Below are 24,886 nucleotides of genomic sequence, written 5' to 3' on the forward strand. Positions count from 1 at the left end.
CTCAATGGAAGCAAGCAGTGCTAAGAATGGAGTGATCCATAGTACATAATAATGTCTCCTTCCAGAATAACATTTCAAAACCCAGAGATTAAAAATATTCCAGATGTGTTTAAAATTACATCACTTATTTCAAATTTCTTATAAGATTATCACCTTATTTCCTGACTTCCTTTTCTATAACAGTTGTATTTTTGCACATAAGAATAATACAAAACTCAGTCTTGACTTATGAAACTCTCCTCCACTATGAGCCCAAAATATTTCAAGATAATAATTACAGGCACACCTCAGAGATATTGTGGGCTTGGTTCCAGACCATGGCAATAGAGCAAAAATCACAATAAGGTGAGCCAAATGAATTTTTTGGTTTCCTAGTGCATATAAAAATCATGCTTACACTGTTCCGTAGCCTATTAAGTGCACAATGGCATTGTGTCTAAAAAACAATGCATATACCTTAGTTTAAAAATACTTTACTGCTACACAATGGGAGAAGATATTTGCAAATGACATATCAGATAAAGGGCTGGTATCCAGAATCTATAGAGAGCTCATCAAGATCAACATTCCAAAAATAAATAATCCAGTAAGAAATGTGCAAAAGACATTTCTCCAAAAAAGACATACTAATGGCCAACAGACACAAGAAAAAATGCTCAACATCACTCATCATCACGGAAATACAAATCCAAACCACAATGAGATACCACCTCATACCTGTCAGAATGGCTAAAATTAACAACTCAGGAAACAAGATATGTTGGCAAGGTTGTGGAGAAAGGGGAAACCTTTGTGCTGTTGGTGGGAATGCAAGCTGGTGCAGCCACTCAGAAAGTAATATGAAGGTTCCTCAAAAAGTTAAAAATAGAGCTACCCTATGACCTAGCAATTGCACTACTAGGTCTTCATCCAAAGGATACAAAAATGGTGATTTGAAGGAGCATATGCACCCCAGTGTTTACAGCAGCACTCTCAGTGATTGCCAAATTATAGAAAGAGCTCAGATGTCCATTGACTGATGAATGGATAAAAGAAAATGTGATATATATATATATATATATATATATATATATATACACACACACACACAATGGAATATTACTCAGTATTAAAAATAATGAAATTTTGCCATTTGCAACAATGTGGATGGAACTAGAGTGTATTATGCTAAGCGAAACAAGTCAGAGAAAGACAAATATCATATGATTTCATTCATATGTGGAACTCAGATGAAGTCAGGGGAAGGGAAGAAATAAGATAAAAACAGAAAGGGAGGTAAACCATAAAAGACTTTTAAGTATAAAGAACTGAGGTTTGATGAGGAGAGGAGGGTTGGGAGCACCCATGTGCTTGAATGGGTGATGGGCATTAAGGAGGGCACTTATTGAGTGTTATATGTAAGTGATGAAACATTAAATTTCTCTCCTGAAACCAATACTACACTATACATTAACTAACTTGAATTGAAATAAATAAAAAATGCTTTACTACTAAAAAATGCTAATCATCATCTGAGCCTTCAGAGAGCCATAATCTTTTTCTCATGGAGGGTCCTGACTCAATGTTGATGGCTGCTGACTGATCAGGTGGTTGCTAAAGATCTGGATGGCTGTGGCAATTTCTTAAAATAAGACAACAATGAAGTTTGCTGCATTGTATGACTCTTCCTTTCATGAATGATTTCTGGGCAACATGAAATGCTGTTTGAGAGCATATTACTGACAAGAGAACTTTTTCCAAAACTGAAGTCTGTCTTCTCAAACCCTGTTGCTACTTTATAAGTCAACTTTATGTAATATTCTCAATCCTTGGTTGTCATTCCAACAATCTGCATAGCATCTTCACAGAAAGCACTTTCTTTGCTCATTCATAGGAAGCAACTTCTCATCCATTCAAGTTCTATCACAAGATTGTAGCAATTCAGTCCCATCTTCAGGTTCCACTTCTAACTCTAGTTCTCCTGCCATTTCTACCATATCATCAGGTACTTCTTCCACTAAAGTCTTGAAGCCCTCATGAGGGTTGGCATCAACTTTTTCCCTTTCCTATTTAATGTTATTTTGACCTCTTCCCATTAGGATCACAAATGTTCCTAATGGAATCTAGAATGGTGAATCCTTTCCAGAAAGGTTTAAATTTATTTTGCCCAAATCCATGAGAGGAATCACTCTCTATGGCAGCTAGAGCCTTATGAAATATATTTCTTAAGTAATAAGATTTGAGAGTTGAAATTAGTCCTTGATCTATAGTCTGCAGAACTGATGCTGTGTCAACAGGCATGGAAACAACATTCATCTCTTAGTCCATCTCCATCAGAGCTCTTGGGTGACTAGGTGTATTGTCAATGAGCAGTCATATTTTGAAAGGAATCTTTTTTTGATCAATAGGTCTCAATAATGGGCTTAAAATATTCAGTAAACCAAGTCATAAAAAGATACATTGTCATCTAGGCTTTGTCACATTTATAGAGTACAGGCAAAGTAGTTTTAGCATAAATCTTAAGGATGCTAGGATCTCCAGAATGATAAACAAGAACTGGCTTCAACTTAGTTATCATCTGCACTAGCCTCTAATGAAAGAGTCAGCCTGTCCTTTGAAGCCAGGCACTGATTTCTCTTCTCTAGCTATGAAAGTCCTACATGGCATCTTCTTCCAATACAAGGCTGTTTTGTCTACATTGAAAATCTGTTGTTCAGTGTAGTCACCTTCATGAATTATCTTAGCTGGATCTTCTAGAGAACTTGTTGCAGCTTCTCCATCAGCACTTGCTGCCTCATCTGGCACTTTTATTGTGACAGAGATGGCTTCCTTCCTCAAACTTCATGAACCAACCTCTGCTAGCTTCAGACTTTTCTTCTGTAGCTTCCTCACCTCTCTCAGCCTTCACAAAACTGAAGACACTTAGGGCCTTGTTCTGGATTAGGCTTTGGCTTAAGGGAATGTTGTGGCTGGTTTGATCTTCTATCCAGATCACTCAGACTTTGTTCATATCAGCAATAAGGCTGTTTCACTTTCTTAGCACTCATCTGTTCAATGGAGTAGCAATTTTTTTTTTATCTCCTTCAGCAACTTTTCCTTAGCACTCACAACTTAGCTGTTTGGCACAGAGACCTAGCTTATTGGCCTAGCATGTCTTTCTCGCTAAGTTTGATCATTTCTAGCTTAGATTCAAAGTGAGAGACATGTGACCCTTGCTTTCACTTGAACACTTAGAGGCACTATAGAGCTATTAATTGGTCTAATTTCAATATTGTTGTGTCCTAGGGAACAATGAGGCCCGAGAAGAGGAGAGAGAGATGGGGAAATGACCAGTCAGTGGAACAGTCAGAACACACACAACATTTATCAGTTAAGTTCACCATCTTACATGGGTATAGTTCATGGCAACCCAAAACAATTACAATAGTAATATCAAAGGTCACTGGTTGTAGATAAATATAATAACAATGAAGCAGTATGAAACATTGTGAGAATTACCGAAATGTGACAAGAGACACACAATGTGAACAAACGCTTTTGGAAAAATGACACCAATAGACTTGTTCAATGTAGAGTTGTCACAAACCTTTAGTTTGTAAAAAACAACAACAACAACAACAAAAACAAAAACAAACTAGTATCTCTGAAGTACAATAGGTGAAGCACAATAAAATGAGTTATAACTTTATATCATATTGGAAGAAGGGAAAGAAGATTAAATCTCAAAAATATTGGTGAAACCTTCCTTGATACCTTCTAACCTCCTCGTCACCACCTCCTTCTTGCATAGTTCCCACATTTTCTTTTTGCACGCAGGGCTCTGACACAATTGAACATTCAACCTGTCTCTTTCTCTACTGTGCTCTGCTTCCTTATCGCATATCATAAGTGAGCATTTCTTATTGTTTCAGTGACCACTTTAGAGTGTGCTTACAGTCATGAATTCAGAAGATAATGGGAAGTAACTAGATAAGATTAGTTGGTTAAAGCTGATTTTAGGAGACTGAGTATTTCTATAATAATAATAATAATAATAATAATAATAATAATAATAGTAAATATTTTACATAATGATAATTTTGACCCAAGTACTGCTCCAAGTGCTTTGTATATATTAAACAAACAATTAAACAACTATTTCTCCCAACTTCTTATAAGATAGGTTCCATTATCGTCCCCTTTTATAGTCAAGAAAGCTGAGGCTCAGAAAGGCTAACAATTGACTGCTACTGTCACTGAGATTCAATCTCAGTTTAGCTTCAGAATCTGTGCTCTTTATGAATAATGATGATGATACTGATGACATCAACAAAGTAATAATACTAAAAGTTAGGAGCACTTATTAGGTGCCAGGCTATTCTAACTACTTGATAGATATTCATTCACTCACTTATTGTAGAAACAACACTAGACTGGAAGTCAAAAACACCAAGATTCTACTCTAAATCCTCATACTGATTAACTGTAAAATTTGGAGAACATCACTTCAAACACTTTGGGTCTCAGTTTTCACAGACACATATTATAGTTACTGAACCAGATGATCTCTCAAATCTAACATTATATTTATCGTCTGCCTACTCAGAATAAACCAACAGAAGAGACCTTTGAGATGAGGGCAGAGGTACTATAATTATATTCTTGCTCTCAAAAAGTGTGTATACTAAGTCAAACAATATCAATGATTGAAGACCAACAAAGATTTCACATGGTACTCAAAATTGCTATTTGGTGGATTAATACAGAATACAAAATAAAATTTGGTAATTGCTATGGACTGAATTATGCCCCCTCACCCCAAATTCATATGTTGAAGCACTAAGTCATTCTGTGATTGTATGTACCCTGATAGGGCCTTTTGGAGGTAATGAAGGTTAAATGAGGTCATAAGGGTAGGGCTCTAAACAACAGGGCTGGTGTCTTTAAGAGGAGGAGACACCAAAGACTTCAATGACTCTCCACCATGTGAGAACACAGCAAGAAGGAGCCAGAAATAGATCTTTTGCCAAGAACTGAATCACCCTGCACCTTGATTTTGGACTTCTTAGCCACTGGGAGAAATAAATTTCTGTAGTTTATGCCACCCAGCCTATGATATTTTGTTAATGGCAGCCCAAGAAAACTAAGAGTAATTAAAGAAAAAAAAATTCTAGAAGCCATAATGGTAAAGACTGCTAAATTGTACATTAAAAAAAAAAAACTTTACATGACAAAAAAAAATTATGCAGTCAAAAGATAACTGGAAAAATATTTGTAACACATGTAACAGAAATAGACTATTACTATATGAATAACTTATAAAATCAATGTAAAGGATTAGTGGGAAAACTGGTAAAAAGATACGAACATGTTTCCATCCTTGATGCCTAGTCCAGTTCCTTGAGAGAGATAGCTAATGATTAATGAACTAAATACATAAATTATGTCATTTCATTTTTGTTAGTCTTTTTAAAGCACACAACTTATATAAATTTAAATATAAATTTTAAACCTATATAAAATTCATTAATTTTATAGAATTATTACAGATTTGTATAGAAATATAAAATCAGATTATATTAAAAACAAAAAAGGTATGGGGGCACCTAGGTGGCTCAGTGGCTGAATATCTGTCTTTGGCTCAGGGCATGATCCCAGGGCCCTAGGGTTGAGTCACACACAGGGCTCCCCGCAGGGAGCCTGCTTCTCCCTCTGCCTATGTCTCTGCCTCTCTTTCTGTATGTCTCTCATGAATAAATAAAATAAATCTTTAAAAAAAACAAAAAAGGTATGTAAAATCCAGAGAACATTTAACAAACTACTCAACCTCACTTTTAACTGATAATAAATAGGTAATACTATAATAAATTAGATATATACACGTCTAAAGAAGATTATATTTCTTTTAATAAATTTAGAAGTTGGTGACACTTACTGTTGGTAAGGAGAGAAAAATGGTAGAGCCTTTTAAGAGGAAAGTTATTTATCAAAATTAAAAATATAAATACTATGGCCCAGCAGTTCTACTTCTAGGAGCGGATTCTACCAATATAATACAAAGACAAACATCAAGATAAAGGAATACTAATGCTCATGACCAGTTGTTTATAACAGTAAAAAACTAAAAATAACCTTACAGATTCATTCATGGAAGATTAGTTCAATCCATTATGGTACACTTTGTCAATAGACTTGTGCAGATGTTAAAACAGAATAAAGGAAGACTGCATTGAGTTACGGAAAAAAAAAAAAAACAAGGCCCAGACTTTTATATATTATCAGTTGGTGTGAATTTTTAAAAGTATACACATATACATAGGCGCGCGCACACACACACACACACACACAATTATACTGGTATTTTTGTAAATATTTTTCTGGTAGAAAACATGAGAAATTTAACAATGGCATTCCAAAAGAAGATATTGGAGAGGGATACTTTCATTTACTGTTTTATTTTGGTGTGTACCTATAATATATATTTAAAAATGTAATTCTTAAAAACAGATTTATATAAAAGTCTTTAAATTATGGTTCTATCTTTAATTTCTAAAAATCAACTACCCTTCCTGAAAAGACTATTTGAATATTCAATAGTCAGTATGGCAAATAATTCAGTGAAGTTAACATTTCTTCCTTCCATAGCAATGTCTTTTTCTTTAGCAATTTCTCTTTTACAAACAAACCACACTGAGTTTGTTCTGAGCTCTCTTCCCATCTTGTACCTTTACATGCATTAAGTTGGCAAATCCAGCTAATGCTCTTCCATTTGTGCTGCTAGGACCCTGGCTCATGTATTCATTATCTGTTATCTGGTATTCGTTATACTGTTGTCCTTAGACAACAGTAACAGTTCAAGGAGATGTTGTTCCTGAGTTCTACGTAGCACATACTTCACAGATTCTGCTTTCTAATCCCTACAGCAATCACAGGAGGTTGGTATTAACATCTCTTTTTCCTGGATACCTACAATATGATTACAGCTAAAAAATGGTGCAACTGGGTGGATGAAAAGTAATGTCTCATTGCTTGAAATTAAATTTCTCTAACTCTTAAAAGGTGGAACATATTTTTATTCATTTATTGGCCATTATATTCTCCTGCAGCATTTCCTGTCATATGTTTTGTCCATTTTTTAGCTAGGTGGTTTGTCCTTTATTTATGGATTATAGTAGTTTCTCACGTATTTTTAATCTTTTTGCCTCAACTTTTTTTAAAAAAAATTTCAAGCCTATATCAAAATTGCCAACAATAGTATAACGAACATCTGTATACTCTTGGCCTATATTCACCAATTACCAATTGTTAACATTTTGCCACCTGTCTTTCAACTCTCCACCCCCAAACTCTCTCCCTCTGATAGACTTCACAACATTGGGACACTTCTTATCTCAATACTTTCGCATGTATTTTGTGTCTCTTCATACTTTTTGCTATCCTAGCCCTTCACAGATCCCTTCTCCAGCCTAATTAATTCCCGCAACTTCTTGCATCATCCATTTACTGTTTCCTTTCCCTGGAATATATTTCTGCCATTTTCCATATATCCAAATTTTATCCATTCTTCAAGGCCCAACTCAGATGTCCCTTGAGCCTTGCCTTCTCAATTTTCCTTCTGTTGCCTATGCAATTGCATACCACTTATTGCTTTCTTCTTGGTACCACCGTTTATGTATACATTTATGTATATGCCTCACATCTCTAACAGTCACGAGCACTTAAGGAAAGGAATTGTGTCTGGTAGTAACTTATATTTTCCATGGATCAGAGCAAAGCAATTTGTAAATAGGAGACACTCAATAAGCATCTGCAAAATCACTGAATAAGTGCACATTTTTGAGGAAATCAGAGGGAAATTAATAGTCTATTTCCACCCCTTTCAAGAATTCTTTGTGATTTTCTACAAATCACTAAACTTTAGCAGTGATGATACTCATTATAAAATAATATCTCTTTCTTTTCAAGACCAGGCATTTTATATATGCCGTTCACTGTGTCACTTAAACCCTACAACAGCCTTAGACATCATTACCATATTACAAGAGGAAACAGAAGTGTAGAGAGATCAAGTAACATGTCCATGCAGGTAGAGTATTGGTCCATGATTTTTGTCACATTTATCTTTTTATTATTTATATTGCTCACTTCACCTGTAGTGGGTGTTCAATAAATGTTTGTAAAATGACTTGCTTAAAATCGGGTGTTTGCACCTACTAGAGATATATGAATTCAATAATTGATGCTATTTAGCAAACAAAACAAAACAAAAAACCACCAATACAGATAAATAACTCATACTTGATAGTTAAAGAAAAGTTGATGTTATCTGTTATACACAGAAAGTGACATAATAATCTTTGGAACTCTATAATAGGTTGATTTAGCTTTTAACTTTTTGATTTATCATGAACAACAGCAATAGCTAGAGAGGCACGTGCTTGAAACATATGCAAAATTAAGGGGCTTTTTCTTTGGGGGGTTCTGGTGGTGGGCTAGGTAATATTGGCTCTGCTTTTATAACTGGCGATTCCACCAAAATACCATAGATGGGAATCTGTGACTTCTCTATTTAACATTTTATATTATGTTGGAAAAAGTTCAGGCCAAAAATCTAGTGTCAGGACCCTCTATTATCAAACAGAGGATTTGGCTCCCAACATTCACAGGTCTGAGACTTACTAGGCCAAACACGACTTTCCTGGCTGAACAGGGCTACAGGACTTGAAATAACGGGGCTATAATTTCAGTTGTCTTAAAGTCTGACACTAAAGTAATGGATAGGCTTTGATCTTAAAACAAGAAAAGAAAAAAAGTGCATAAACAATTTTTATCAAATTTTGTTTCCCTGAATTATATAGATATTCTCCAAACTACTATTGTGTTAGTTTTAAACACATTCTCTCTCTCTCTCTCTCTTTTTTTTAAGATTTTATTTTTTTAAAGTAATCTCTACACCCAACGTGGGGCTCGAGTTCATAACTCCAAGATCAAAAGTTGCATGCTCTACCACCTGAGCCAGCCAGGTGCTCCTTAAACATATACTCTTAATGAAATCTATTAACTCATCTGAAAACAGTAAGCAGTGCCAAAACAAGTAGTAGACCAACACTCTCAGAGAGAACTCCAGTTTCCTTGATCCAGTCTCAGTGTCTCTGTGGCCAAGGTCAGAGGATCAATTTCTAATATAACAGTAGGAGAAAGGAGGTAACTGTTTTATAGATATGAATTCCAGATTTGGAATTAGGAGGACTAGGAGGCAGGCCTCCTGGTTATGAGACTGAGCCAATCACCTACCCAGCCTCTATGAGCCTCAGAGTCCTCAGCTATAAAATGCAGATGACCATTCCATCCCCCACAGGGCAACTGTTAGGATTTGTGACATAATGGATGTAAAAGCACTTAGCAATTACCTAGCTTTATAAATGCTCAATAAATGTTAATAAATGCAACCTATGGGGACTCCTGGGTGGCTCAGCAGTTGAGTGTCTGCTTTTGGCTCAGGTCGTGATCCCAAAGTCCCAGGATCAAGTCCTGCCTCAGGCTCCCTGCATGGAGCCTGATTCTCCTTCTGCCTATGTCTCTGCCCCCCACCCCGTGTCTCATGAATAAATACATAAATCTAAAAAAAAACAAACAATGCAACCTATGGGGTCTCAAATCACATTTCTTAGGGATTATGATAACCAAAAGTATAATAGTATATGACACCATTAAAGTGTTTGAATTTTAATCTTTTATTTTTTATTTATTTTTTTTTTAAAGATTTTATTTATTTATTCATGATAGTCACAGAGAGAGAGAGAGAGAGAGAGAGAGAGAGAGAGAGAGAGAGAGAGGCAGAGACACAGGCAGAGGGAGAAGCAGGCTCCATGCACCGGGAGCCCGACGTGGGATCCGATCCCGGGTCTCCAGGATCGCGCCCTGGGCCAAAGGCAGGCGCCAAACCGCTGCGCCACCCAGGGATCCCTGAATTTTAATCTTTTAATGGTAAAATTTGTTGAAGACATTCTAGGTTCTGCTACTTGAAGGACTAATTTTACTCATATTTTATACCTTATCCAGAAAAATCAACCAACAAATGTTTGTGTTCACTGAATCAGTAAATGATTAAAGAAAACAGGTTTTTGGGTTATAAGCATACCTGCTCATAAGAAATTGTACTGGAATCAACAACAGGCAATCATGTTTTATGATTCCAATTACTGATAGCATTACTCATGCTAACAGTTACTAAGGGCTTAAAGTTTGCTAGGCATTAGGATGCTGTGGCAAAAGGATTCAGAATATGTAAAAGAGAGTTAATTAAGTCAGATCTAGGATTCTGACTAGATCACTAGTCTTGGAGAAGCCAAGAAAACATGAACCTTTTTCCCTTCTACTTTATCAGTTAGATAACTTGTAAGTTATTTAAATTTACTGAGTTTAAATGTGCTTGCACTGCAAATATTTTTGCTTTTAATTGTAACCTCAGATTTAGCAGACATAAAGACAAAAATTCAAAATGCAAAAAATGAAAATAAATGGTGGTAAATATAGAGACTATAAAAAAAGGGGACTTTGGGACAAACTAATTCTCAGAGCAACTTGGAAAGAAACAAGCAAATCTGGATCCATTTTCTTTAAAGAGAAGAATACTGAAGCTATAAAGAAGTGTTATCATCCTGCTAGTTTGCTGATGTGCTGTTTGACTGAAATTTCTGTTTACAAAGAAGTACTATAATATGTCATCTTCACTTATAAAAAAAGTTTCTGCTTTACTCAAAAAAAGGACGTATAGACCATATAAACTCATGCCCTCAGTACAATGAATGGTATTTATCTCTATTTTTTAATCTTTATTACGATTCTCATATACAAATACATATAAAGTAGAGCAGACCTTTTAAATATTGGTTCCTCAAACTTGAACATTGCAAATGTGTGAAGAGGAAAACAATGTCAAGTACCCATTTGTGACTGTGCAAATCAGTGTCTCCAAGAAGAGTAGTCTGGATTTGGGGTTATTCTTGTTACCAAAAAGAAAAACAGTCTGTGTCTGTGTGACCAAGAAAAAAAAAAAGCGTAAAAACACTGCTAAAAGCAAACAGAATTCTTGAACTCTGTGACCTATTTTGAATTGAAAAATAAAGTCTACCTTAGCCCCTCAGTCACAGTCCACTCAAATATTTGGGGCTGTGGAACTGTATTTCATTAAGTAGCTGGGCAGTTAGAGACTGAGCCACACGAAAGGCACATAAAGTCCTCTTCTAAGAGTCAATACATCTTCTGTAAGGTCCCCAACCATCCCTAACTCTGACAATCAGTAATTGTCATTAAAAGCTCTCAGTATGTGAAGTAAGTGTAATTAGAGCATCTTGCCCTCACAGGGTGTACAGTACTGAGAAGGCTGGAAGGGTTCATAAATTAGTGCCAATTCACACTCCCTCTATCTACCATGCAATCTGCTGCAAGGGAGAAAAAATTGTATTTATACACATTAAGACAAAAGCCCACTGGCCCCGACAAAATTAACCTAAACACTAACTGTGGTTATTTGAGGGTCTCCCCATTTCATTATGTGTCTCAGATATAAAAGAGATAAAGTTTGCTGCCATCAATAACACTGAACATATCTGCTGATTCTCACAGATTCGGAGACATTAATAATTCAAAATCTTGTGGGAATTTTGTCGTGGTGGAGATACGACTTGTCTGCAAAGAGAGCTCAGGGGATGCTCAGTATGATCTATTCTTCTATATATGCATAACTGCTGCATTCATCACAACAGAGAAGAATACAGGATTCTCTTGTAACTCTGCAATTGAAATTTTTGAATACATATTATAAAGGTCTTATGTATAACATAATAATTCCCAATCAAACATGAAAAGTAATGATCATGATAGGTCATTATACCTTATAGATTAAAAGGACTAGTAGATACATTTTCTCTTATCTCTTAAACATATATGACATAATTAAAAAAACATTGAGACTGAATGGTGAGATGCAAAAAATAAGAGAGAAAACACGTTGGGCTCTCTCCCTACTGGGAGACAGAGTGTGTGTGTATGTGTATACACAAACATACGTGTGTGTATTTATATGTGTACACATATTTGTACATACACACAGTGCATTCATATATATTTATACATATATGTACATACCCACAAATATACACACTCACATATCTATGATCCCTAGGCTTACTTAAAAACTAGAAATTGACAATGTCAGTTACATCACTGACTGTGTTCTGGGACCAACACCTAAGAAGATGATGCTGGCAAAAAATATCCACCAATATTATTCCCCAAAAGTTCCCTTTAGAGACCAACCAGACCCTTAATTCTTGATAAAAGACTTTGAACCACTCTCAATATTAAGGCTAGAACAATCTTTCTAAAACTCAAATCTAATCATGTCATTTCCCTGAGGAAATTCTTCCTATTGCCCTTAGAATAAAGCCCTAAATCCTCTTTAACAAGGCCCAGGAGACCTTATGTGAACTAGCTACCCCAGCCTACCTCTGCTTCATTTCAAGCCATTTTCCACTTCATTTTCTGAGCTCCAGGCACAATGGCCTTCTTTCAGTTCTTTGAAAACATCATAGGGAATCCTGCCTCAGGGCCTTTGAACATGGTGCTTTCTCCATAATGTTCTCCATTTAACAAATTCTTACTATCGTTCAGATCAAAGCATAAAAGTCAATTGCCCAGAGAAGGGTTCCCCCCATCGTTTCCTTCTAAAGCCTAACAGGCAATAATTACTAAATGTACCCAACTTTTTACGTGCATTTTTTTCATTTAGTCTCACAACAACCCCATGAAGTTAGCATTATTATCTCCATTTACACAAGAGAAAATGGATCCCAGAAAGATTAAGAAATACATGGAAGATCATGTAGCTTATAAATGAGGGAAGAGGAATTCACCGAGATGGTCCCCCCAATACATTCTCTCTTCACATGTAAATTCTTTGGTTAACACTTACCATAATATAATCAGTTGCTTAATGTTTGCTTCCCACATTAGAATGTAACCTCTATAAATGCAGAAAGGGTATCTACCTTGTTCACTAAGATATTATTGTGCTGATGCTGGGAACACAGAGGTCCACAAATATCTCTTGTTGAATGAGTGTGTGATACACTGAGTCATTTCGAGCACAATGTAAAGAAAGGCTAATTAATAATGCTCAACACAAGTCATTACCTACCTAATTCCAGTACTAAATTTGGAAACCTGAAATAGACATGAATTATTATTAAATACTATATGCTGTCTAATGAAATTCATAGTAAATATAATCCAAATAGGAAATGTATGTGGTGTGTCTTTAGAGAAAGGAAATCCTGTGTGCATATCTAACACTTGTACTGGAACCTACCAGTAAAAGCAATTGCTCAGAGCACTTTCTGAAAATTCAGTTCTCTATAGATTTCAGAGTAGGCTTGATAGCTCTTAATACCAATTTCAAAGTATAAATACATTTAAAATCACAATGAAAAATTACAGATAACTACAGTAAGATTGTTTCAAAGACTCATAGAGGATCTATCTCAATTAATACAGCTAATCCTTGCATCTAAACAGTCAGTATTACTCCGTACTATATTGAGAAATCTGATCAGAATGATTGTACGTTTTCCTGAACTTAATACATAAGGTCAATTCTACTGACTCTGCGGACTAGTCAAGGTCAGCTCTAGATTTCAAATTTTCATAATTCATGGTTATAACATGAATGAAAGTCTGATTTAAGTATTTATTTCAACATCCTACCTCATTAAATTTTTTATTTACCAGTGTTGCAACTGATGAACAAAATAAATAGGTCTTGTTTTATATTCTTCTTTTCTACCTTTCTGTAATAAAGTGGTTAATGAACACTGACATAGCCAAAGATATGAGGTAGCTTGCTATAAGAAAAATTTTCAAGGAGCACAAATACTATACTTTAAATCATAAGTCATAAAGGCCAATTATACTAGATGAGCAATTACAAGTACATGAAGACAAAAGTCTGTAACTTTATCTTTAGCAATATACCTATTTAGAAAGCCTACAGAGCTCACCATGTACACACAAGAAATATGAACAAATGAAAATATGGAGGACCTCCATAAGATTCAAAGACATCATCCTTATAAGTCCCTTTTCTTATCCATAGGACCACATTCCTCCATATTCTTACTGGTAAGAATAAAATGAATAATCTATATTTTTCGAAAGCCAAGCTATATGCTTTATTAGATATACATAAACTTTGTTCAGCTATCAGAAATGTTTAAAGGGAATAACTGTTCTCTGTCAACAGTTCTACTTCTTCTATGAAGCCTTGCCTGATCATTTCTATGTTCCCCCTAAATCTGAGCTCTGACTCCTTGTTACCATGTCACTTGTCCCTCAAGTACATCCTTCCCTGTTAAAGCACAGTTTCTACTACCTTATATTTCATATATTTATGTGTACATATCTCTCTTCTTAAAGTAGAAAGAAACTCATTCAGGGTAGGTTTTTCATCTGATTAAATTTTACACCTCCTTCCCTGCAATAGCATTTGTCATAATGGATGCACATAAGAGATAGAACAATTCACTTCACAAATAAATGAACATGGCTTTCTGTGAGAGATATGGAGTCAGCTGCCAATATATATTTGCTCCCAACAATACTAACATCAGATATGCTCTCTAGTGCTAACATGCAATAGCTTAAGTGAAAAACCAAAAATAACAAGTGCATGTACATTGCACAGCACAAATATCTTACTATAGTAAGGTTTCTACTTTGGTTATTCAATATTTCAATGTATTTTCTATCAACTGAAATCTCCCTTATCCTGTACTTGTAGATAATTATATAGGTCATTCATTCTTCTTTGCTCAATTTGGACTTTATAGAACTTAACATTCATAATAATCAATAAGAAATCCTTACAAAAGTAAGCTGCTTTGGCCATAGAATTCAAGCTACTGGTCATCCCTCTCTTTGCTACGCATCATGCAATTGTTCTCATTATAGGTCAACCTACAAAGTTTTTTTTTTTTCTCACATATTTCCAATTTTTTTTTTTCACATACTTCCAATATTATTCCTTCTTCCCTTTGGCCCAGATCTACTATTCAACATGTCGCATAATCACGTCTATCTGAAGAGAATCGATAAGGTAATGTGGGTGCAATATCATTGGATATTTTCTTCCCCACCTTAATCACACTGATTAGTTCAATTCTTTGACCAAAAGAGGGATCATTATGTTAATTTTTAAATGAGGAGATAACTAATTAAACCAAAGTAACTCAAAAGGTTTAGAATATTAAAAGAAACAAAGATACTGGGAGAAAAGCTGATTTCAATGGAAGGAACATATTTAAATAAAAATTTTCCCTCCAGTGATGGACATTTTACCAAAAGCTTTAAATAAAATGCATTATTTCATGCATTATGGTATGAAAGTCAAAAGCTCATGAAAGTAGAAAAAGTTGATAGTTTCAGATTACATTACTCTAAATAAAGAAGGAATTGTTGCTGACATCATCTTAAATATATTGCAATATTGACATGTTTTTGAAGGAATTATAGTTGTGTGGCACAAGCCTAAATCAAATTTAGTTCAATCAAATGCAGCATATTTTTAAAAAATAAAAACATATTAGGGATACAAATATATGAAAAGGCCTCTATCAACCTTGTTCTTTATGTGCCAAATTTTTAAATCCCTACTTATTTGCAAGCAAAAAACATATACATTGGTGAAATTTTGGGGTTATATATTCATAAAAAGAGTAATTTCACACACACACAAATTCCTGACCATTGCTTCTCAAAAGTTCACTGAAAAAAGGCAGGGAGGGACCTGTTCCTTTAGAATTCAGTACTGAATGTTTAAACCCATACAAGGAAAACTCACCAAGATTTAAACATAAATAACAAAGGAAAAATGAGAAAAAGAAATAAGAGAATTAAGTCAAACATTGTGTAAACTGAATTCAGACTCTAGGATTTTACAGAGCATTAATCTAATATATGTCAAATTAGATTTTCAAATTCCATAATATTTGATTTCTTTCCTAAAACGGGTTTACTCTTAATCCCAGAAGTTTTTCTTTCAAAGATAAACTACAATTCTAAGTGAGATTTCTATTCAACTAGGAGATCTAGTGTTGATCTTTTAAGTATTTATGAATCACATTTATGATTTTACCCTCCCTAAACATTACTTTTGACTTTAATACAGTTTAGACTCATGTAAGAACTCAAAGATGGTTTAATGTGGATTAAATAATACTCATTTAAAAACAGGACCACTTGTATACTATTTGTCAACTAAAATAATGTCAGAAAAGTTTTTAGGCTTCTGAGAATTTTTTCCAACTTCAACTACAAAGCAACACAGAAGTCATCTAGGAATTCAGTGTAAGACAGATCCTCTTTTGAAACACAATCCCAAAACTATATACAATTGACCACAGGTCATTTTTCTGTCTTTGCTGTGGGACTATAACCTTTAGAGAAAACACCATGACTATGTTCCAGTCTTCAGTGCTAAAGAATCTGCATGGCAGATTCAGCCTAGGATTTTTAGCAATTGGACAGCTTGACCATTCCTTCACACCCTGCTTAATGGAGCTTCTCATTAATATCACTTGTGAACTAGAAGTCACAAAATTAGATCATTCAACAGGAGTCCTTCAGTATGGCCTGTTCACTCATCCAAAAATGGTGTTGAAATATAAGTCTGTCGGTTTGCTCAAAAGCAAATAAAAGACTGCAGCAGGGCATGGATGTATGCAGTCCTTGTATAGTGAGTAGATCTGGGGTGGCATCAAAACAGGACAGCAGTGAAAACATTATACTTAAGAATTCTCTGAAGTATAATTTAACAATACAAAATAAAAGGGGAAACTAAAGATGAAAGAAAAACTGGATAAAGCAATAACAAAAGAAGTTGTTTTGGGCAGAGACTCTGAGGACCAGGGTTTAAGCAGTTAGCTCTTCAGGCCGTGCAAATGCATATAATGCCACTAGTGTTCAAAGTGTTATTGATAGAGCACTGGTATTTTTGCAACATCACATTGCAGCACACAGTAACTCCTAGGAGTATCTTGAGATTTCTGGAAGCATGTGAATATGCGTGTATGTGTGCAAATACCTGGAAATGAGTACATTTTGATACACCCTTCTGATACACCCCCAATTTTTTTAAAAAAAGATTCTATTCTGTACTGAAAAAAATAGATAAATCTCTTTATATAAGTCAGTGTCCTATAATTTACTTTGATATTTATTTTGGCAATGAAATAGCATTTAGGATATAAGGAAGACCCATGTGAAAAAAGGTTGTGTGAACCAGACTAATGTCATTTGAGACAAATCTGCCATGATGACTGTTCTTTGACCTGAAAACTTCTTGAGCACAGCTCCTTTCCCTGCTCACTCCCTTTTGTATACTATATCCTTAAGCACATTCTTGGGGCATAATGTCCTTCATCTGCCCTGGAGATATAACTATGACATACCTATTCTTAAAGATTCTCCTCTTGAGTGGTATTCCCAGTATTCCCAGTCTCTAGGGCTATAAAAACATGTCTTAAGGGAGGTGGAATTGTGGAGATCTACTCCTCTGTGGTCACCCAAGTCAGGCTTCTGTCCATGAATCCCCTTAATAAAGCATTTCTCACCAAGCTGGACTTGCTGGCCTTTCTCTTTGGTCTTATGGCTCCTTCGGCATTTGCAGGCCATTTTGCATATACCTTCCTTTCATGGAACGAAAGCAATAGTTACATATACTTATACATGCACATACACACACAATGAATGTGTGGCATCCACTGTAACTTAAATATATGATTTCTTTCTGTTTAAAGTATAGTAAGAGGAAAAGTATCAAAAAGATTCTTTATCACAAAAGAAGTCAAAGAAGACAAATTAAGATCAAGAAATTCAGAAACTCCAAAGGAGAATCTATACAAAATTACACTATTTGTAACAACAGTGGAACATCTATTAAAAGAAAACTAGACAAGCCTTAGACCAGTGATCAGGAAGCCCTTTAATTTAATATAATAAGAAACAGCTTTATGGACCACAGCATGTTAGAATTACTCTTCTTCAGAAAAGGATCTCTGGGTGATGTCAAGAGACAAGAAGGATAAAGTATGGCTTTGTGAAGCCTGTTTAGAGATGGGAACATAGAGACGTTCATTCTGAAGAAAGAGAAAAGAGAGAGAAAAAATGGCCAAAGTAGAAAAAGTGAAACCTTGCATGTGAATATGTATCATGCACCACTAATTTGTAAGACTCACAAAACCCAAGGCTTTTTGTTCTATCTTGAGTTCTGCCTGGAAAATGATTAATTTATTCTACAGCTATCTAGACTGGCACAGACTGGTGTCAGGTACTACATAAACAGCAGGGATATTAGAGGACAAGCAAGGTCCCTCCTCTCTTAGAGCTTACACTCTAGTGAAGATTGACACACAATGCGTAAATGAATGAGGTAATTTTGATAATAATAATGGCTTTGAAGAAGCAAAAATTGATGTTTTACAAAATACTGGGGAGGTACTTATTGAAGGCCACTGAAAAGGGGCAACTTCAGCTGACACCTGAATGACAAGAAGGAGCCAATCCAGTGAAAACCAGAAGAATGTTCCAGACAGAGGGGGACGGCTAGTGCAAAGGCTCTGAGGTAAAAACAGCCTTCGTGTGTTTGAGGAGAGAAACTTTGTTGTGCTGGAGTGTGCTGAGTCTGTAGTGTGGTATTACATAGGGCCAAGGAGTAAGGCAGGGCTAGCTAATAGGACCTTATTGGTTGGGTTAATGAGTCAATAAATCTTCTCCTAAGGGCAGCAGAAGACACCAGAGGTTTTAAAACTAGGGAAGAGTTGGGAGAGAGTATGGTAATACAATGTGAAGTTTATATTCTAAAAAGATTACTTCAGCTGATGAGTGAAGTCAGAATTTTAGGGAGATCAGAGTAGAAAGAGGTGAGATTGATTAGGGAATAATTACAAGGTAAGAGGCAGGAGTTGCTGGCATCTGGTGTTTAAATAGAGACAGTGAAGATGAACAGAAGTTGATGAACTCAAGATATATTTTGAAGGCAGATCCAGTAGGATTTACTGATAGGTTAGATATGGGAAGAGGGAGATGATGGAAAGAAATCCAGGAAGTCTTATATTCAAATAAAGAGTAGAGCCATTTACCGAAATGAGAAAAACTGAGGGAGAAGCAATCTAAGGATGGGAAGGGAGATCAAGAATTCTATTTTGCATATGATAAACTTGAGATTTTTATTAGATATCCAAGATGAGATATCAAATAGGCCTTTTGATATATATGAATCTGGCATTTGGTGAAGAAGTTATACCTGAAGATATCAATTTGGTAGCAGATGCATTTTGATGTTACAGAAAACCATGGTATTGGAGGCTCCTGGATGGCTCAGTCAGTTGAGCATCCAACTCTTGATCTTGGCTCAGGTTGTGATGTCAGGGTCATGAGATAGAGCCCTGTGTTAGGGTCCACATTGAGTGTGGAGTCTGCTTGAGATTCTCTCCCTTGCTCTCTCTGCCTTACCTCCCCCCACAAACAAAACAAAACCACCATAGAATTGGACAAACTTTCCTAGGGAGTTACTGTAAGCAGAGAAAAGACCAGGACGCATGACCAAGTACTGAGACACTCTAACATTTAAAAGTTAAGCAGAGAAAAGAACCCACATAGGAAACTGAGAAGACATGGTCAGCAAAGTAGATAGAATCCCAAGAGAGGGAGGTATCATGGAAATGAAGAGGAAAGTATGTTTCAAAAAGGGAGTGATCAATTGTGCCTACTACTCCCAAGTGTTTAAGCAAGAAAAGAACAGAGAAACCACCACTGACTTTGTACAGATGGAAATGACTGGTAACCTTGATAACAGCTGAGTTAAGTTCTTAGCAGAGTGTAAGGGAGACTTGATACGAGTTAACTGAGGAGGTTTAGTGTAGTAAGGAATGAAGACTGGAAAAGTTGTCTAAAATCCCTCAGCAAATATCATCCTCAATGGGGAAAAACTGGGAGCTTTACCCCTACAGTTCGGAACACTATAGGGATATCCACTCTTACCCTATTTATTTAATATAGTGCTGGAAGTAGTAACCACAGCAATCAAACAAAAAGAAGTAAAAGACATTCAAATTAGCCAGGAGGTAGTCAAACTTTCACTATTTGCAGATGACATGATACTATACATAGAAAACCCTGAAGACTCCATCACAAAACTGCTAGAACTGATAAACGAATTCAGTAAAGTCACAGGATACAAAAATCAATGTACAGAAATCTATTTCATTTCTTTACACCAATAACAAAGCAGCAGAAAGAAATTAAGGAATCAATCCCATTTACAATTGCACCAAAAACAATAAGATATCCAGGAATAAACCCCCCAAAGAGATAAAAGACCTATACTCTGAAAACCATAAAACACTGATGAAAGAAACTGAAGATGACACAAAGAAATGGAAAGGCATTCCATGCTCATGGATTGGAAGAATATTGTTAAAATGTCTATACTACCCAAAGCAATTGAAAATTTAACATAATCCCTATCAAAATACCACCAGCATTTTTTCACAGAGCTAGAACAAAACAACCCTAAAATTGGTATGGAGCCACAAAAGATCCCAAATAGCCACTGAAACCTTAAAAAAGAAAAGCAAAGCTAGAGGTATCACAATTTCGGACTTCAAGTTATATTATAAGCTGTAATAACCAAAACATTTTGTAACTGGTACAAAAATAGACACATAGATCAAGGTGCCAGGGTGGCTCATTAGGCTAAGTTTCTGACTCTTGATTTCAGCTCAGGTTATTATCTTAGGGATTGAACCCCATGTTGGGCTCCATGCTCAGTAAGGAGTCTGCTTGTCCTTTTCCCTCTGCTCTCTCTCTCAAATAAATAAACAAAATCTTTTTTAAAAAATAGACACAAAGATCAACAGAACAGAACAGAAAACGCAAAAATGAACCCAGAACTATATAGTCAATTAAACTTTAACAAAGAAGGAAAGAATATCCAATAGGAAAAAGCCTCTCCAACAAAGGGTGTTGGGAAAATTGGATAGTCACATGCAGAGGAATGCCACTGGACCACTTTCTTACACCATACACAAAAATAAATTCAAAATGGATTAAAGACCTAAATGTGAGACCTGAAATCATAAAATTCCTAGAAGAGAACACAGGCAGCAACTTCTTTGATGACCTTGGCCATAGCAACTTCTTTCTTGATACATCTCCTGAGATAAGGGTAACAAAAGCAAAAATAAATTTTTGGGACTACATCAAAATAAAAAGCTTCTGCACAGTGAAGGAAACAATCAACAAAACTAAAAAGCAATTTACAGAATAGGAGAAGATAATTGTAAAGGACATATATAATGAAGGGTTAGTATCCAAAATATATAAAGAACTTACAAAACTCAACAACCAAAAAACAACCCAATTTAAAAATGGGGAGAAGACAGGAATAGACATTTCTCCAAAGAAGACATAGATGGCAACACACACATGAAAAGGTGCTCAATATCACTTACCATCAGGGAAATGCAAATGAAAACTACAATGAGATATCACCTCACACCTGTCAGAATGGCTAAAATCAACAACATAAGAAACAACAGGTGTTGATGAGGTTGCAGAATGCAAACTGGTGCAGCCACTCTGGAAGAGAGTATGGAGGTTCTTCAAAAAGCTAAAAATAGAACTACACAGCAATCCAATAATCACACTACTGGGTATTCACCCAGAATACTAATTCAAAGGGATTCATGCACTTCTATGTTTATAGCAACATTTTATCTATAATAGCCAAATTATGGAAGCAGCCCAAGCGTCCACTGACTGATGAATGAATGGATAAAGATGTGGTGTGTGTGTGTGTGTGTGTGCACGTGCATGCGGTGTGTGTGTGTATGAATATTACTGAGCCATAGAAAAGAATGAAATCTTGCCACTTGCAAGGACATGGATGGAGCTAAAGAGTATTATCCTAAGCCAAATAAGTCAGTCAGAGAAAGAGAAAGACCACATGATTTCACTCATATGTGGAACTGGAGAAACAAAACAAATGAGCAAAGGGTAAAAGTGAGAGGGAGAGGCAAACCAAGAAACAGATTCTTAAGTATAGAGAACAAACTGATGGTTACCAGAGGGGGAGGTAGGTGGGAGCTGGGGGAAATAGGTGATGGGGATTAAGGAGGGCACTTGTGATGAGCACAGGACTATATATGGAAGTGTCGAATCACTATACTATATACCTGAAACTAATATTACACTGTATGTTAACTAACTGGAACTTAAAAACTTAAAAAAATTATTTGCTTGGAAGGAGAGCAGTGAGATGGGGCAGTCCCTGGAAAAGGAGTTGGAAGGTTATAAGAGCATGGTCCAGCAGGGGCCCACACTCAATCCTACCCTAGTTTCTGGGCTTAGTGCTAATAACTGGGATAGAATGCAGGATCTTGAGTTTTTTTTTTTTTTTGAGTCACTGATACAATAAACACTTATTGAAACATTTATTGAAGACCTACTAGATTCAAAGCACAGTGGTAGGAATCAGAATAGAACTAAGGCTACAGGCCCAGATTTTCAGTACTTGAACTCTTGCTAGGGAGTAAACTTGTGGAATTTGGTTCCAAGGAAACAAAAAAAGTGGGCTAACCTTCAGGTCCCACTAGCCTTACTGTAGTTCACATCTGACCGATAGAATGACCGACAGATAAATGGACAGGTTGTCATATTTTTTTTCTTTCTTTTTTCAACTGGAAGTTTGTACTTTTTGATCACCTTCACTTATTTCACCCACCCCTTGCAGATATTAAAAGAAGACAAAAGAAATAGAGATAAATGAATATGTAATAAAGATTGCATAAAATGTATGTTGACAGTTAGGGAATATATATTTATGTATAAAGTGCAAAGAAGGTTAGCAACAAGAAAAAAAACAAAACAAAACAAAAAAGAACAAAGAAAATATGAAGCTATCAATGAAAGGAAAGAAACTGCAAGCACTGAATGGCCCCAGGACTCAGAATAGCTAAAATTTTGTTGCTGAGTAACAAGTCGGAGAGAAGCATCAAACATGCATTCAGCCATGATCAATCAGTATTTTTCTCAGAGATTATAAGGTACTCCCGCAGCAAACGGTAAGTCTTTAGGCTAGAAAGACTTGTTCAATATTCCTCACTTCCACTGGCTACTGGTCCCCTAGGAACCTTTGGTGTTCTGACTATCCCCTCATCCTCTCTGTGCTCTACTATCATCCTCCCCCAAACTGGGATCATCATCTGGCCCGCTTCGTCTCCTGGATGATGACAGATGACTTACAGAAATAAAGGCAAGAGTCAGATACAAAGAGGAAAGCCAAAGATGAACAAAAGGACAGGGGTGGAGATCCTTTTGCTCTGGCCTCTTATTAATAATCTCTGTATTTCCTTATGCCTAGGGGACCTATATGAATACTTCTGGTGAGAGAAGGGAGAAAGAATGAAGTGAGAGAATGTAACACTTACTGCATGCCTCTTACATGCCAGAAACTGTGCTTAGGCTTCTCATGTTTCCATGTTTGTTTCTGACAACAATTCTCAGTTGCCTACGGATGAGGAAATCATGACAAAAAAAAGAAAAAAAAAAGATGAGAATTTTGTCCCAGTTTACATAACTAGAGAGAAATAGAACTGGAGTCTGAAATCAAGTTTGTCTAAGTCTAAAGACTATTCTCTTCTCATTATAAACATCAAGGAGTTGGTTACCTATGTTTAAGATATATTAAATCAAGGGGAAATTATGGAAAAATACTAAGTAAAAAATACATGAATGCAATGAACTTGTGATTGGGGTGCTGTGAATTAGCATTTTTTGTTGAGATTGCAAAGGTCAACTAAGGTAAAAACTTGATCAAAACAAACTTTATGAAATATTTTTTAGAAACCAGATTAAAGGGTATAATGAGGCATTACATAGGTCTGTTTAGAATGGAATAAAAATTTACATCTATACAATCGCCACAAAAGAGGTATAAATACATACTTAAAATCATTATCTTCAGAACTGAGAGTAAGTTTAGCCATGATATACCATTGATATGTCAGTATGTTTTTCCTAAAAGACAAGGATACTCTCCTACACCACTAAGTAAAACCTGCTAATTGGGAAATTATCTTGTTAATGATACTACCATCTACCATCACATCCACAGTCCCATCCAAAATTTCACCAATTGTCCCAATCTTTTTCTAATCTAGCTCATGTTCTGCAGTTAATTGTCATGCCTCTTTATCTGGAACAATTAATTCCTTAATCTTCCCTTGCCTTCCATAATCTTGGTATTTTTGAAGAATACAGGCCACTTATTTCACAATGCATGTGTTTGGGTTTGTCTCATGACCAAATTCAGGTTGAGGATTTTTGACAGGAATGCCAGAGAAGTGATGCTATGCCCTCTATTGATCACATCAGGAGGCAATGATATCCATTTGTCCCATTAGTGGGTGTATTCACTTTGATCACTTGGTAAGGTGGTGTCTTCTAGGTTTCTTCTCAGTGAAAACTGCTACTTTTCCCTTTGTAATTAAAATACTTTGAGAATACTAGTTGCCAAATAGTGATTTTCTAACTCCAACATTTCTCCTATGTTTATTGCCTAGAATTCTCTCCCAATGATTTATTCATTTATTTATTGATATTAGTATGGACTCATGCATCCCTATTTTATTTATTGTGTTATAAGCTTTTACTATCACTATTAATTTGGATGCTCAAATAATTCCAGATTTGGCCAGGGCAAGTCCCTTCAAGCTTCTGACACCTTCTGACATGTCTTCATCATTTTGGAGCACTACTTATCTTTAATTTACTTCTTCCCTCATATATCCTGTATATACCCAGCCTGCTG

General features: G+C 35.7%; 1 protein-coding gene across 16 annotated transcripts in view; it reads right to left on the reverse strand.

Annotated features, from left to right (window-relative positions):
* SLC10A7 (solute carrier family 10 member 7) overlaps positions 1-24,886 on the reverse strand; it is a 243,037-nt gene that overhangs the window by 111,473 nt on the left and 106,678 nt on the right. For 3 of the 16 annotated variants that reach the window (XR_005370808.1, XM_038558933.1, XM_038558935.1), the window contains 2 exons: positions 23,505-23,584; positions 17,628-17,703 (listed from right to left, as the gene is read on the reverse strand). The exons of 9 other annotated variants lie outside the window; for them this stretch is intronic. Coding sequence is in view for 6 of the 7 variants with exons in the window: in XM_038558933.1 (XP_038414861.1) it covers positions 17,628-17,703; positions 23,505-23,584 (156 nt within the window). In the remaining variant the exon portion in view is untranslated. Of the gene's footprint in view, positions 1-17,627; positions 17,704-23,504; positions 23,585-24,886 lie in introns of those variants that run through there. 4 more of the 16 variants (XM_038558937.1, XM_038558942.1, XM_038558943.1 and 1 more) reach the window with 2 other exon arrangements.

Source organism: Canis lupus, chromosome 15 (assembly GCF_011100685.1).
Source record: "Canis lupus familiaris isolate Mischka breed German Shepherd chromosome 15, alternate assembly UU_Cfam_GSD_1.0, whole genome shotgun sequence".
Lineage (NCBI taxonomy): Eukaryota > Metazoa > Chordata > Mammalia > Carnivora > Canidae > Canis > Canis lupus.